This window comes from Bos indicus, chromosome 1, assembly GCF_029378745.1.
Source record: "Bos indicus isolate NIAB-ARS_2022 breed Sahiwal x Tharparkar chromosome 1, NIAB-ARS_B.indTharparkar_mat_pri_1.0, whole genome shotgun sequence".
Taxonomy (NCBI): domain Eukaryota; kingdom Metazoa; phylum Chordata; class Mammalia; order Artiodactyla; family Bovidae; genus Bos; species Bos indicus.
Genome location: NC_091760.1, coordinates 157,449,012 through 157,464,502, shown reverse-complemented (window position 1 = coordinate 157,464,502; position 15,491 = coordinate 157,449,012). Strand labels below are relative to the sequence as shown.

At 45.7% G+C, this 15,491-nt stretch overlaps 1 protein-coding gene across 3 annotated transcripts in view; it reads left to right on the top strand.

Moving 5' to 3' along the window:
* Positions 1-15,491, top strand: part of EFHB (EF-hand domain family member B) — a 65,405-nt gene that overhangs the window by 39,289 nt on the left and 10,625 nt on the right. For all 3 annotated transcript variants that reach the window (XM_019964680.2, XM_070797283.1, XM_019964689.2), the window contains exons 7-9: positions 2,385-2,468; positions 3,063-3,130; positions 7,710-7,864. In XM_019964680.2, the coding sequence (XP_019820239.2) occupies positions 2,385-2,468; positions 3,063-3,130; positions 7,710-7,864 (307 nt within the window). The remainder of the gene's footprint in view (positions 1-2,384; positions 2,469-3,062; positions 3,131-7,709; positions 7,865-15,491) is intronic.

Here is a 15,491-nt window from a genome sequence, read left to right as displayed (position 1 = left end):
TTGATGATCCAGATGATCATGGCATTTTGCATGATGTACTCTGCATATGAGTTAAATAAGCAGGGTGGCAATATAGAGAGCCTTAACAATACACAATACTCCTTTCCCAATTTGGAACCAGTCTGTTGTTCCATGCCAAGTTCTAACTGTTGCTTTTTGACCAGCATACATATTTCCCAGGAGGCAGGTGAGGTGGTCTGGTATTCCCATCTCTTTAAGAATTTTCCATAGTTTGTTGTGATCCATACAGTCAAAGGCGTTTGCATAGTCAATTAAGCAGAAGCAAATATTTTTCTGGAACTCTCGTGCTTTTTTGATGATCCAACTGATGTTGGCAAATTGATCTCTGTTCCTCTGCCTTTTCTAAATCCAGCTTGAACATCTGGAAGTTCACGGTTCATGCACTGTTGAAGCCTGGCTGGGAGAATTTTGAGCATTAGTTTGCTAGCATTTGAGATGAGTGCAATTGTGCAGTAGCTTGAGCATTCTTTGGCATTGCCTTTCTTAGGGATTGGAATGAAAACTGACCTTTTCCAGTCCTGTGGCCACTGCTGAGTTTTCCAAATTTGCTGACATATTGAGTGCAGCACTTTCACAGCATCATCTTTTAGGATTTGAAATAGCTCAGCTGGAATTTCATCACCTCCTCTAGCTTTGGTCATAGTGATGCTTCCTAAGGCCCACTTGTCTTCTCGTTCCAGGATGTCTGGCTCTAGGTGAGTGATCGCACCATCGTGATTATCTGAGTCATGAGGATCTTTTTTGTATAGTTTCTCTGTGTATTCTTGCCATCTCTTCTTAATATCTTCTTCTTCTGTTAGGTCCATACCATTTCTGTCCTTTATTGAGCCCATCTTTGCTTGAAATGTTCCCTTGCTACCTCTAATTTTCCTGAAGAGATCTCAAACACAGCTTTGGCTCCGTCTCTGGGTGCTGGTGTGCTCAAGGTTTGTTGAGTCCTCCAAGTGTCTCTGTTGGGTATGGGGTTTGATTCGAAACGTGATTTCACCCCTCCTACTGTCTTGCTGGGGCTTCTCATGTGCTCTTGGATGTGCGGTATCTTTTTTTGCTGGGATCCAACATTCTCCTGTCAACGGTTTTTCAGCAGTGAGTTGTAATTTTGGAGTTCTCGCAGGAGATGACTGCACGTCCTTCTACTCCGCCACACCTTTCTGCTCCTTGTTTCTGGCGAGCTGGAGTTTGCTGCTCAGGTTGGACTCAGCCCGGGTTCCGCGTCTCTGGCTGGCCAGGGAGGAGCCCGCAGAGGAGCACTGGTCTGAGCGGGCGGGCGCGGGGTCGGCGGGCACCAGGGAAGCAGGGCTCTGGGCTGGATCAGCGCCGCTGGGGAGGGCCACGCTGGGCTGGAAGTGCCGCGCCAGGAGACCAAGCCGCGCACCACCTCCGACTCGCTCTCCTAAAATGACCAGTTTCACTCTCCAGAGTATGGATGAAGCCAGGCTGGATGAAGCACAAGCTGGGATCAAGATTGCTGGGAGAAATATCAGTAACCTCAGATATGCAGATGACACCACCCTTATGGCAGAAAATGAAGAGCTAAAGAACCTCTTGATGAAAGTGAAAGAGGAGAGTGAAAAAGTTGGCTTAAGACTCAACATTCAGAAAACTAAGACCATGGCATCCGGTCCCATCACTTCATGGCAGATAGATGGGGAAACAGTGAGAGACTTTAATTTTGGGAGCTCCAAAATCACTGCAGATAGTGACTGCAGCCATGAAATTAAAAGACACATGCTCCTTGGAAGAAAAGCTTGACCAACCTAGATAGCATATTAAAAAGCAGAGACATTACTTTGCCAACAAAGGTCCGTGTAGTCAAGGCTATGGTTTTTCCAGAGGTCATGTATGGATGTGAGAGTTGGACCACAAAGAAAGCTGAGTGTTGAAAAATTGATGCTTTTAAACTGTGGTGTTGGAGAAGACTCTTGAGAGTCCCTTGGACTGCAAGGAAATCCAACCAGTCCATGCTAAGGGAAATCAGTCCTGAATATTCACTGGAAGGACCGATGTTGAAGCTGAAACTCCAATACTTTGGCCACATGATGTGAAGAACTGACTCATTGGAAAAGACCCTGATGCTGGGAAAGATTGAAGGCGAGAGGAGCAGGGGTTGACAGAGGATGAGATGGGTGGATGGCATCACCGACTCCATGGAAATTAGTTTGAGCAAGCTCCGGGAGTTGGTGATGGACAGGGAAGCCTGGCATGATGCAGTCCATGGGGTTGCAAAGAGTCGGAGACGACTGCGCGACTGAAATGAGTTGAACTGACCCAAATAAAACTATGGTATTCTTCACTATATGTATATTTGGTAGCCAATAATACTTTGGGTAATACACACACCTGACAATTTTCTAATTTTATAGGAAAAGAGGAGCTAAGATTGTATCCAAGAGAGTTGATGATTTCAAAGAAAAGTTTCAACACAGACTTGGAAGAGTTTTAGATCCGTAAGTTCATGAGTAACTTAAAACTGATGATGTTTTTGGATCAAATTACAAAGTACTCCTGTCATAAATTTTGCTTTGTGTTCTATTAGAGTCTATCAGTTGAATAAGAATCATCCTTTTGTGTTAATCAGGGAACCCTGTTAGCCTCCTAAGAGCTTGGGGTTCCAGAAAAGTACTGAGTCTCCAAAAGGGAGAGGGCATTTGGAAAAGAAAGAGGAAGAATTTTATATAAAGCTTTATTTCTAGGATCTCAGAAATTTAACTTACTGTGTTACATTTTCCTCTCCTCTCTCTCTCTCTAGAGAGAGAGTATGTTTGTATACATGCATGCTTCCATAATTCTACTTTGGGACCATGTTCTGTTTTTTCTTTTTCCATCTGGGCCTTTTCACTGAAAGCCAGTGAAAGCATTCAGCCGTTGCTAATGTGAGTTGGAGATTAGAGAAAAGATCTGTTGGAGAACTTCTGTTTGATCTTTATAGTTTGGTTATAGGAGAAAATATAGATGATTAAAAACGTATGGAAAACATATTTTAAATTCCAGGGATGCCATGTGGTGGGAATTTTCACTAAAGAAACTTTTTTCTTTGATAGCATTGCGGAAACAATAAATGTTCCCCCAGACCACACATTTGGGGCTTGTCTCCGTCCTGAGGACTATGGTAAATATACAGTTTTTTTTTAAAAAGCAAACAGACAAAATCCTGCCCCCCTCCACCCCGCTGCCCAAATTATGCAGTGAAGTTCACCATCTCCTTCTCTCAAAGCTTCCAATTTTAAAGGCTTAAAATATTATATTAACATTAATGAGAACAATTTGTAGCACAAGAAAGAAGCAACATTGTCCTATTATATTTGAAACAGGTACAGTTTAAAGTCCTGGTAATGAATTCCTTAAGTGTAGTTAAGGCTTAGAATTTTATTTAGAATATAAATAAAGCCTATATTAAACAATCAAAAGTGAACTGAGGCAACTTTTTGATGAATTCAAATATTGTACCGGATCCTGGCACTCAAAATGTGGTTGCAGACAGGCAGCGTTGGTGTCCCCGTAAGGCTCTTAGAGATGCAGACTCCCGGGTTCTACCCTCAGGCCTCCTGGATCAGAAATGGCATTTTCACAACATTCCCAGATGAACTGTAGGGGCATTCAGGTTCCAGAAAGCACTGTACAACCACACACTGAAGAACCACTCTTCCCACCAGGCGATCAATGAAACAGTCTGTGAAGTAGTGGAAGAAACTTACCAGGGTCTTGTCTTTAGTGGTGCTAAGTGATCTCAGTAGCAGCCTTCCCCAGGCAAAACTATTTGAAAGCTTATTAGGATTGAGCTGTATATTAGTGGTTTTCAAAATATAGTCTGCAGTCTACCTGCATTAAAATCACCCATAGAGTTATAGAGTTTATTAAATATGGATTCCTGGGACCCATGCCCAGATAATTCTGATTCAGTAGGCTCTCAAGTACACACTACGGAGAAGGCAATGGCACCCCACTCCAGTACTTTTGCCTGGAAAATCCCATGGATGGAGGAGCCTGGTAGGCTGCAGTCCATGGGGTCATTAAGAGTCGAACAAGACTGAGCGAGTTCACTTTCACTTTCCACTTTCATGCATTGGAGAAGGAAATGGCAACCCGCTCCAATGTTCTTGCCTGGAAAATCCCAGGGACGGTGGAGCCTGATGGGCTGCCGTCTATGGGGTCGCACAGAGTCGGACACGACTGAAGCGACTTAGCAGCCGCAGCAGCAGCAAGTACACTAAATTATAGGAACCTCCCAGGTGGCTGGTAAAGAACCCATGTGCCAATGCAGGAGACAGAAGAGACATGGGTTTGATCCCTGGAGGAGGGCATGGCAATCCACCCCAGTATTCTTGCCTGGAGAATCCCATGGACAGAGGAGCCTGGGGGGCTATACAGCTCATAGGGTTGCAAAGAATCAGACACGACTGAAACGACTTAGAACACGCACTGAAAGGGTGTTAGCTAAAGTCTGCTCACTAGCAAGTAAAATAAATACTTATTTGCTAATGCAACATGATGTTCTAAGCATGGTGAGTCACCACAGTAGGAGATCATACTTTGTTTAGATCAACTGTTATGTGTTTAATGGATGTCTGCCCATCTTAGAGGCTCTGGTAAGGAGTGATTTAGGAAATCCATCAGTTAGTCTGAAAAACAAGTAGATAATCATGGTCAGCTGCCTACTTGAGGGCAGTTTCATGCTGGGGGTGCCCCAGCTTGCTGTCTGTTTGGTGCCTGGGGTCTTGTGCACAGTGCATTGTTTTCCAGGTATTTATAGCGTGAATCAATGAATCCAACACATAGTTTATCATGCTGAGAGTGAAACACAGACAAAGTTTCTAATGCCCTCCTCCAGGGATTGAACCTGTGTCTCTTCTGTCTTCTGCATTGGCACGTGGGTTCTTTACCACTAGGGCCACCTGGGAAGTTCCTAAAATTTAGTGTACATGAGAGCCTATCGAATCAGAATTATCTGGGCATGGATCCCAGGAACCGGCATATCTAATAAACTCTATGGGTGATTTTAATGCAGTTGAGCTACGTGATAAATTGAGTGACAAGATAGTGTTATAAAATGAAAATGAAGAACACCGCCATTAATAGTTTATAAAGTATGTATGTGTCAGCAGCAGCCTTGGCAGCATACGCTGTAACTGGGAAAGAGGACTCAGTCCTCTCTGGACTTTTCACGGAGCTCACGGATGCACACAGACTAACCCTAACTGTCCCTTGTGACTGCTGTTAGGGTTAATTCACGGTGTCTGTTCTGCGGAAAGTTTCAGGGTCTGCCTGCTTCTGAGGACACGTAGGTTTTTCTACTGGATCTGGATTACTCCCTTCCTCTTGCTTGGGGAAATAAAGGCAACGACACAAAGAATGCCTCATCCCCGGGCCTGGGGTTGTTGGTTCTGTTAATGTGCCTCTGGGAAGAGGGCCCGGGCTGCGTGCAGCTCCCAGAATGCACCCGGGCAGGGGTGACTGAGGGGACACCCAGGGCAGGCGGGCAGCGGGGCATCACGGGAGCTGGTGGCGGGCAGCGGGGCATCACGGGAGCTGGTGGGGCAGGGTGCATCACGGGAGCTGGTCGAGGGCAGGGTGCATCACGGGAGCTGGTCGTGGGCAGGGGGCCGCCGCGGAGCTGGCCTGGCTTCTCTCACGTCCTTGGTGTGGTGGTGAAGGCGTTAGTCTCTCCGAGGGCCAGAGCTTGTACTCCGGATTTCAGCTCTTCAGCGATGGGTCTTGAGTGGTCTTCAGTGATTTGCCATGAGCTTCATAAGTATTCTCCCAGGGCCGGGCTGGAAGAGAGTGTCAGCCTGTGTCTCACCCACAGGCTGACCATTCAATAGTTATTTTTGGATGTTAATGTAGATGGAAGGCCTCTCAAGATAAAAACAAAAAACAAAACCAACTCAACCAAGGGCCGTCTTGTGGAAAAGCCGGGGAGCAGGGCTTCCTTATACAGAACAGCCCCCAGGGGATTGACATCAGGGGAAGAAATGTGGAGAGGAAGAACAGCCATGCTTACTTGTCAGAAATCACCCCTCACCCAACCACTTCGATTGCCTCTCCAAGAGCCTTACTCGGGTTTTGCCCACTTTAGGATGGTCTGATGGACGCTGACTCCATTTCAGATCATCTTCGTCTGAGCACTTGCCCTGTTTCTGGAACCAGCACTGGTGGCAGGCATTTCACGCATACGAGTAAGGGTCTACCCTTAGAAAGAAGGCTTTTATCAGAATATGCAGGATTAACTCCTGACTTTATAATAAACTTAGAGGTGCTACTAACACCTATTTAGAGAGACCCTCGAGAGACCCTAATAATATAAAGCCTTGCACAAAGTAGGTGTAAATATTAGTTGCTTTGAAGTGCAGGCAAATTTGCAATTTTTTCAGTTTTTAAACATTGAAGTATAGTTGATTTAAAATATTTCTGCTGTATAAGCACAGTGATACAATTATGTGTATATACACACATATATATGTATATATTTAAAATTCTCCATTGTGGTCTGTCATAGGGTTCTGACCAGACTTCCCTGTGCTGTATAGTTGGGCCTTGTTGTGCATCCACCCTATGTATAATAGTTTGCACCTGCCGATCCCAACCCGTCCCTCCCCACCTCGCCCTGGGCACAGCCCATATGTTCTCTGTGTCTGTGATTCTATTTCTGTTTCATGGGTAGGTTAGTTTGTGTCATATTTTAGGTTCCTCATACAAATGGTATCAGACGGGGTTTGTCTTTCTCCTTCTGACTTACATCACTTAGTACGATAATCTCTGGTTGCATCCATCAGTGTTGCAATTTAAATTAACCTACCCAGGATATCACAGCCAGTTGCCAGTAAAAGCAGGAAGGGTGGGGTATAGGCCATGGGGGAAAAGAACAGAGGGAGAGGTTTCTTCTGGTGACATCCACCAAACCATCATATCTGAAGCAACATGGTCGCCTCTTGTCTGATGTCTGTCACCATAAACATGCCAAGGAATGGGGTTTAGAGGCAGTGTGAATATACTTTGTGTCATAATTCAACAAAGTTCCTTTAAGTCATGGAAGAAAAGTGAAAGCAAGGCTGGGCTCTGGGGGCTGCAGCTGGTGGATTGGAGGGGTTGTTACTGGCGGTTGTGGGTCAGGACTCGGTTAACGGACTGTGGATGGAGGCAGGTCTCCCGTGCTGGTCACAGAGAAGCAGGACTGAGAAGTGGAGACTTGATGAGCAGAGTGAAGGCGGAATGGAAACTCACACTAAGGAGGAGCAGGGAACTCGTGCCCAGCTTTCACAAGGCTTCCCAGGGGTCCAGTGGCCCGAAGGCACACAGAGTGACCGGCACATGGAATCAGCCCCAGCTTTCAGATCTCGGCCTTGTAGACAAATGTCCACATTTGTCTGCCTGTCTCTTTAGACAGGCAAGAGCTTTGCTGTCTTAAGAGAGGACTTGATAGCTGAGTGGGCTCATGATTCTCTCATAAAATTCATTTATTCAGATTTTTTTCATTGAATGGAGAAGTGGCATATAGCAGAAGTATTCATTTTCATCAATTACTGTGTACACTTTTTTTTAATACAAAAGGGTTTTCTGTCATGCTGCTTGATAGTCTTGGCGTTAGGTCTTTTCATTCACAGGAGTTGCTAGGTCTCTCTCTCTTTTAGGATGTGAATAATAGTGACAGACTTTACATTCAGATAAAAGACTTTTCTTTCCCTCTTCAATAGGAGTTGGTGATCTCATCCACAGAAGGCTTCCGGGGGAGTATCTTCGAGGCATGGACAGACAGCGAGGCCTCGTAGCAGCAGTGCGGCACCACTTGAAGAAAGTTAACTACCAGAACTTTGACACTCTGCTGGCAGCCTTCAGGCACTATGACAAGGCCAGTAGCGAAGGGGAGAGTTTTGGTCTATGCATGGGCTTACAGGTCCAGCAGGCTGGTGTAGATCAGGATCACATTTGCCGTACACCAGAAACTAATACGACGTCGTGAATCAACTATTTACACGGGCGTGTAAAACTGTTTACTAAAATAGGTGGTGGTGGGCTGGATTTGATCTTGGCTCCCCTGGTGGCTCAGATGGTAAAGAATCTGCCTGCAATGTAGGAGACCCAGGTTCAATCCCTAGGTCAGGAAGATCCCCCGGAGAAAGGAATGGCTACCCACTTCATTATTCTCGCCGGGAGAACTCTATGGACAGAGGAGACTGGCGGACTATAGTCCATGAGATTGCAAAGAGTTGGACATGACTGAGTAACTCACACACACCCACACCCACACACACACACGTACAGGACACAGTCCCCTGTGCTGTACAGTAAGTCCCTGTTGTCTATCTACTTTCTGTATAGTAGCTTGTTAATCCCCAGCCCCTGATTTATCCCTCCCCCGCCTCCTCTCCCCTGTGGTAGCCATAAGTTTGTTCTCTTTGTCTGTGAGTCTGTTTCTCTTTGGTGGATAAGCTCATCTGTGTCGTGATTTAGATTCCACACATAAGTGGCATCATACTGTACTTCTCTTTTTCTGCCTGACTTACTTTAGTTGGTATAATCATCTCTAGGCCCATCCATGTTGCTGCAGATGGCACTGTTTCATTCTTTTTCCGTGGCTCAGTGGCATTGCACTGTACGCGCACGCCGCACCTTCATCCACTCCTCTGTTGATGGACGCTTAGGTGGTTCCCACGTCCTGGCTGCTGTAGATAGCGCTGTGGTGAACACTGGGGTACATGTATCCTTTTGAATTAGAGTTGCCTCTGGTATATGCCCAGGAGTGGGATTGCCAGAGTACATGCATGTGCCCATGTGTTTTAAGTATCGTCTGTGGCTGATTTTGCAGCTACACATGCAGAGTAGTGCATCAGAGACTGAATAGACTTTTTGGCCCTTGTCAGAAAAAGTTTGCTGACTCCTGGAATTGATCTGTGTTGTCAAAATAAGGTTCTTTAACCACCAGCATTGTTACTTGGGGAGATACTAGAAATGCACTTTCTAAGGCCCACCTCACACATACTGAATTAGGAACTTGGGATTGGGGTCTAGCGATTGTGTTCTAACAAACTCCTCAGTGATTCTGCTGTGTGTTCAGGTTTGAGAACCACTCTTAAAGATCATTAAACTGGAGTGTGCTGGGAACGTAGGGGATGGACAGTCTCTGCCTCACTCTGAACTTGCACACATGGTACCACCAGTCTGGTCTCAGTCAAGCTTAGAACACGTCTCCCCACGGGGATCAGGTGTGGTTTCAGTGTTTGAGAGAGCAAGGTCATCCCATTTTCAAGCTACTCTAAAAATTTTATGCTTTGAACAAATCAGATCGATGTGGGGCTGTGTAATTACCCGACATCATTTTAGGCCATCGCAGCATTTACCAAGCTGCACCGCCTTTGGCTTGCACTTAGGAGTCCTACTACACACATGTGAAACGTGGCAGACTTTGTATTCGTATGCCCATGCGGCTGTTATTTTCGTCACATACGTCCTTCTTATAAGGAAACCCAGTCTTTCTAGAGCAAATAACCATGCTTTGTGTAAGTATCTGGTTCGCTCTTACCTCTTGTGCAGCATGAATTTTGTACTGATTGTACATAACTTTTTGTCTTGGCCACCAGCAAGCGTAGAGCCAACCCAGAGAAACACGTCTAGTTTGTGAACGTGATCTGACAGCATACATTCTGTGCGCTCTTCTGGCTTCAGGTTTCATCTTATTTCATTCCAGATTTATTTTTCTCTTTGCCCTGATTTCTTCACTTTTTTTTTTTTGGCTCTCTTTGTAACTTATTTTTCTAGGCAGCTTCAAAACCATTTTAGAATGAGTCTAAAACAGACAAATAAAAGCTCATAAAGAAAGCTGTGATGATGTAACACTTCATCATCTTGACAGAAGAAAAGAAAGAACAGAATGATTTTAGTTTATCTCAAAGGGAAAAGATGATATTCTTATCTCCCTTCTGATGTTGAGTACAGTTTTAGGAAAGTGACACTTCACACTTTTTATTTTATAAAAAAATCTTGATCACTCATTGGCTAATTCATTTTAAGCCCGTTCATTTTATTTTAGATTAGGGGGTCTGTGTGTCTGTGGTGTACTGATGAATAAAACGTGGGTTAAATATCTCATTTAAGTTTATACTAATTATGTTGGGACAAATGCCAGTCATCAACAACATTTCTCACAAAGTTGTGTTTAAAGAAAGTATTCAACTGTTTCTCTGATTTTTAATAAAGTCTGATCGCTATCTACAGGTAATTTAAAAAGTATTCTTTAGAATTAAATGTACAGGTGGAAACATATATGTTTTAAAAATTTTTATTGAAGTATAGTTGTTTTCCAATGTTGTGTTTGTTTCTGCTGTATAGCAAAGTGAATCAGCTATTAATCTAATCTAATATATATATTATATATATATATATATATCCCTTCTTTTTTGGATTTCCTTCCCATTTAGGTCACCACAAAGCACTGAGTAGAGTTCCCTGTGCTGCACAGTAGCTTCTCATTAGTTATCTCTTTTATCCATGGTACCAATAGTGTAAATGTGTCAATCTTAATCTCCCAATTCATCCCCCCTTCCCCTCTTGGTATCGATATGTTTGTCCTCGGTGTCTGTGTCTATATGTCTGCTTTGCAAATAAGTTCATCTGCACTATTTTTCTAGATTCCACATAAAAGCGATATTATACAGTATTTGTTCTTCTCTTTCTGACTTACTTCACTCTGTATGACATCTCTACGTCCATCCACATCTTTGCAAATGGCACTGTTTCATTTCTGAACAAGTCTATTTTTAACTGTATTGAACTCCAAGTATCTAGATGATGACACTGGAGAATCCACACGCTAGTGACGTGAATAAGGGGACTTGCAGGATGCGCAGTGCTCTCCTTTCTGAAAATTCTTCATTTTACATGTAATTATAGGCAAGACGATCATCTTAATAGCTGTTGATTATTTTAGTGAACCACCAGGCACATTCCTTATGATAAAATTAAATTAAGCAGGGAGAAAATTACTGAGAATTCTTCAATGCTGATACACCTTTTAAATAGTTAACTGTTAACATGCACGGCACAGAGCTCAGGGTCCTTGAGGAGCTTTTTTCTGCAAGGGTAATACGATGGGGGTCTTCCTGGTGCAGCTGTAGGATGGTTTTTGATTGTTTGAATCTTATATTGTTGAGTGCCCAGATTTAATTTAATTGAGAAGTAAAACAAAACAGAACAAATAAACTGTGATTTCTTAAATGAATCTTCTTGGCTTAGAGGATTAATTCTGTTATTTGCTGAACACTCATAGTACATCAAATATTATTCCAGATAATGTGCAGGCTTTTTACTCAGGGAATGTAAAATCTAGAAGGGAAAAAAAAAGAAACACAAAGACTCATCATGTCCAAGCATGTCACAGCAGAGTCTTAGATTTTCAAAATTTGTATGTGTAATTCCAACTCCTTTTATTCTAATTATTATCCAGGAAGTAGCTGAGATGGGAAGATTCCTTTTAGGGAACAGTTCCGTCAGTGACAACATAGGTGTACTCAGATGTGTGAGCCAGGAGCTGGGGAGGAAGGGAGATGGCTTTGAGAAGGCAGTCCCAAGGCTCAGCCGCGGGTGCCTGGGGGCAGGGAGGGCTCATTGAGTGTCTGGACTGACGGCTCACCGCTGAGGAGCCTCTGTGCTGTAAGCCGTGCCACCGCCAGGCTGAAAATGGGCCGGAAGGCAGAGCGCATGACTCAGATGCACTCCATGGGCCGCGCTCCTGTGACTGGAGCTGGCTCACCGGCCTGAAATAGCGACTCCATAACTTGAAGACGTGTCAGCAGCGACAGGCGCCGCCGGCAGCTCTGGGAGGGGACACAGGTTCACGTGGTCAGTGTGGCCGGAGCGGGGGCAGTGCCTCGTGCGCGGCGCGTCTCTCGCCGCGAGACAAACGGGTCCGCTGGCGGCCGGAGTCGCGAGTTTGGCATGTGGTGGCAGCCTCTGCTCAGGCCGGTGGCTTTACTTGGCGCCCAGTCTGATGGTAACTGTACTGCCATGTCTGGGGCAAGGACGGATCCCGGCAGTGACGGTGGCCCCCTGGGTGGTTCAGGCTCCATCTGAAGCTTGATCCCAGCCATCCTTACAGGAGGATGGACCCTTATCACGGGCAGCTGTATGAATTAATTGGATGGTTCACTCAGCCGCTGTGATTTGTTTCCATGGTTTTCTTTTTTAAAAATTTCTATTGGAGTAGAGTTGATTTATAATGTGTTAGTTTCAGGTGTTAACGTGTTCAGGTTGGAGTAGGAAATGGCACCCCACTCCAGTGTTCTTGCCTGGAGAATCCCAGGGACAGAGGAGCCTAGTGGGCTGCCATCTATGGGGTCACACAGAGTCAGACACGACTGAGGCGACTTAGCAGCTTAGCAGCAGCAGTGTCAGCTGTACAGCAAAGTGAATCAATTATACACAGTCACGTATCCACTCGTTTTTAGATTCCTTTCCACATAGGCCATTACAGAGGACTGAGTAGAGTTCCCTGTGCTATGTAGTAGGTCTTTATTATCTATGTTATATGCAGTAGTAAATTCAAGTTCAATCCCTGGGTCGGGAAGACCCTTGGAGGAGGGCATGGCAACCCCCTCCAGTATTCTTGCCTGGACAGTGGAGCCTGGCGGGCTACAGTCCACAGGGTCACAAAGAGTCAGACATGACAGGAGTGACTTGGCACACACAGAGTGTGTATGTCATTCTCAGTCCCCAGTTTATCTCTTTGCCTCCATCACCTGGGAACCAAAAGTTTGTTTTCTACATTCCTGACTCTACTTCTGTTTTGTAAATAAGTTCATTTGTAGCTCCTCCTTTTGTTTAGATACCACATATAAGTGGTATCATATGATATTTGTCTTTCTGTGTCTGATTCACTTCACTCAGTATGACAATCTCTAGGCCCATCCATGCTGCTACAAACATGGCATTATTTTGTTCTTTTTTGTTGCTGAGCAATATCCCATTGAATATATGTGCCATAGATTCTTTATCCATTCCTCTGTTGATCTATAGATCTCTGACTCGAAAAGACGTGTCTTTAATCTTCCAATCTGTAGTTTTCCATGTGGCAACCAAAACACTGGCAACAATTCAAGAGTCAGCAAAAATATACAGGTTCAAGGGGAGTGCTGGCTGGAACCATGAAAATAAACTTGAGTTCCACCATCCGATGGAGAAGGAAATGGCTACTCACTCCAGTACTCTTGGCTGGAAAAATCCCATGAACAGGAGGAGCCTGATAGGCTGCAGTCCATGGGGTCGCTAAGAGTCAGACATGACTGAATGACTTCACTTTCACACATTGGAGAAGGAAATGGCAACCCACTCCAGTGTTCTTGCCTGGAGAATCCCAGGGACGGGGGAGCCTGGTGGGCTGCTGTCTCTGGGGTCGCACAGAGTCGGACACGACTGAGGCGACTCAGCAGCAGCAGCAGTCCGCCCACCGAGGAGAGTGACTGCTTGTTTTGCTCCTTCATAGCTCTCACTGAGGTTGAAAGCCACAGCAGACCAGTGAGGACCCTGGGTTTCAGGTTCATGAAACCCTTATTCATAGAGACTTGCAGTTCAAAGGGTCTTGAGAGCTGTGAGGCCCCAAAGGTCCTAGCTTGTCTCCCTGTGGCTTCTGGTCAGAAGGGCCAGAACATGCCCCAGACGGGTATGGAGAGCAGCAACACAATTATGCATCCAGCAGTGGAAGCCACAGAAATGATGCACCTTGAACCTTCCTTCTCCATTTTGAACAAACCCTGCCTAACCCCCACCAGCGGATTCCTGACACCTCTGCTTGTTACAGACTGAGCGAGATGAGAGCTTTGGCACCCACAGCCTATGAAGCCATAGCAGTTTGAGTCCCTGCCCCCTGAAGTTGCACAGATACCTCTGGCCCGTAGTCCCCCTGGGGACGAGGGGACTTTGGCTCACACCTCACACCTTTGGCTCAACGTCCTCCGTGTTTTTGCTGACTGTATAGAGCTTCTCCATCTTTGGCTGCAAAGGATATAATCGCTCTGATTTCGGTGTTGACCATCTGGTGATGTCCACGTGTAGGACTTTGTCCATGTGAGCAGATTTTGGCTTACACCAAGTCAACGTCCTCCTTAGAACAGCTGGGTTTTGAGTGTGGGGGAGGGAGAAATAAAGGATGCAGAGGCAGAAGTGGCTCTGTCCTTGGTAAGAAGCATTTATTTTCATTATCGCCACCATCTATTTTAGTTTGGGGGACCCTTGATTCAACAGCCATCCCCCTTGTCCCCCCATTGCTTTTGTTAGGACTGTGGGGTCTGCATTTTTTGTTGACTTGGGCATGCAGCAGAGAATTTCATAAAGCAGTCTGCTTTATCCAGGACATTGCAGTTCCCTGCCAAGATAATATATTTTACATCCTAATTCTGTTTCAACAGGAGGGTTAGGATCGTTATCCAGGCCTGTGGGTCTGGCTGCAGGAATTTATCTAGAATTCATCTGGAATTCACTGGGTCAGTTTCTCATTTTCCAAGGGATTGCCTTCGTGAGCATTGTGACTCCAACTCTGGGCCTAGGAGCCGAATGCTAGTCAGTGAGTCACTCATGGTTTCTCTTGGGAGTTTATCTATCTCAGGGAAGTCTCTCCAGAGGGCAAAGCTCCCTTGTGGCAGCTGGCAGGGAGGCTTGGACCTTTCACAGTCAGCGGGCAGGTGTATTTAAGGTGGGCTTGACAGGCTGCAGCAGGGCTGAGTGGTAAGACACCCCGCTCTGGCCATTCCTCCTTAACAAGCATCCCATGCTCCAGGTCCTCACCCCTCGAAGTGTAGCCAGTTTTGCCTACTACTACTAAGTCACTTCAGTTGTGTCCAACTCTGTGCGACCCCATAGATGGCAGCCCACCAGGCTCCACCGTCCCTGGGATTCTCCAGGCAAGAACACTGGAGTGGGCTGCCATTTCCTTCTCCAATTCATGAAAGTGAAAAGTGAAAGCGAAGTCGCTGTCGTGTCCGACTCTTCGCGACCCCATGGACTGCAGCCTACCAGGCTCCTCTGTCCATGGGATTTTCCAGGCAAGAGTATTGGAGTGGGGTGCCAGTGCCTTCTCCGAGTTCTGCCTACAGCCTTTCTGAATTTCCCTTTCCTGCTTTGCAGCTCACCTTAAGTGCTTCTGTCTTTAACTGTTGTCTGAAACTGGTGGAAACTGCCTCTCTTGCCCAGGGGAGTGTTAATAGCTAGAGTGCGGCGGGATCTTAGATCCTTGACCAGGAATTGAACCCATGTTCCCTTCAATGGAAGAAGTGTGGAGTCTTAACTGCTCACTGTGCCGCCAGGGAGTTCCCCAGAGGCAGCTGTCTTTGAACCCACCTCCCTGTGCTTGGCCTGCATCCACTTGCCACTTTCTCCTCTTTATCAGGCAGTGGCGTGGAGGACCATGGGCTGCCCAGTTGGAACCAGAGGTTTTCAAAGCTTTGGAAGCATGGAAAGTTGTAGGACGTTGTGGGAAGTCTACAGTGCTG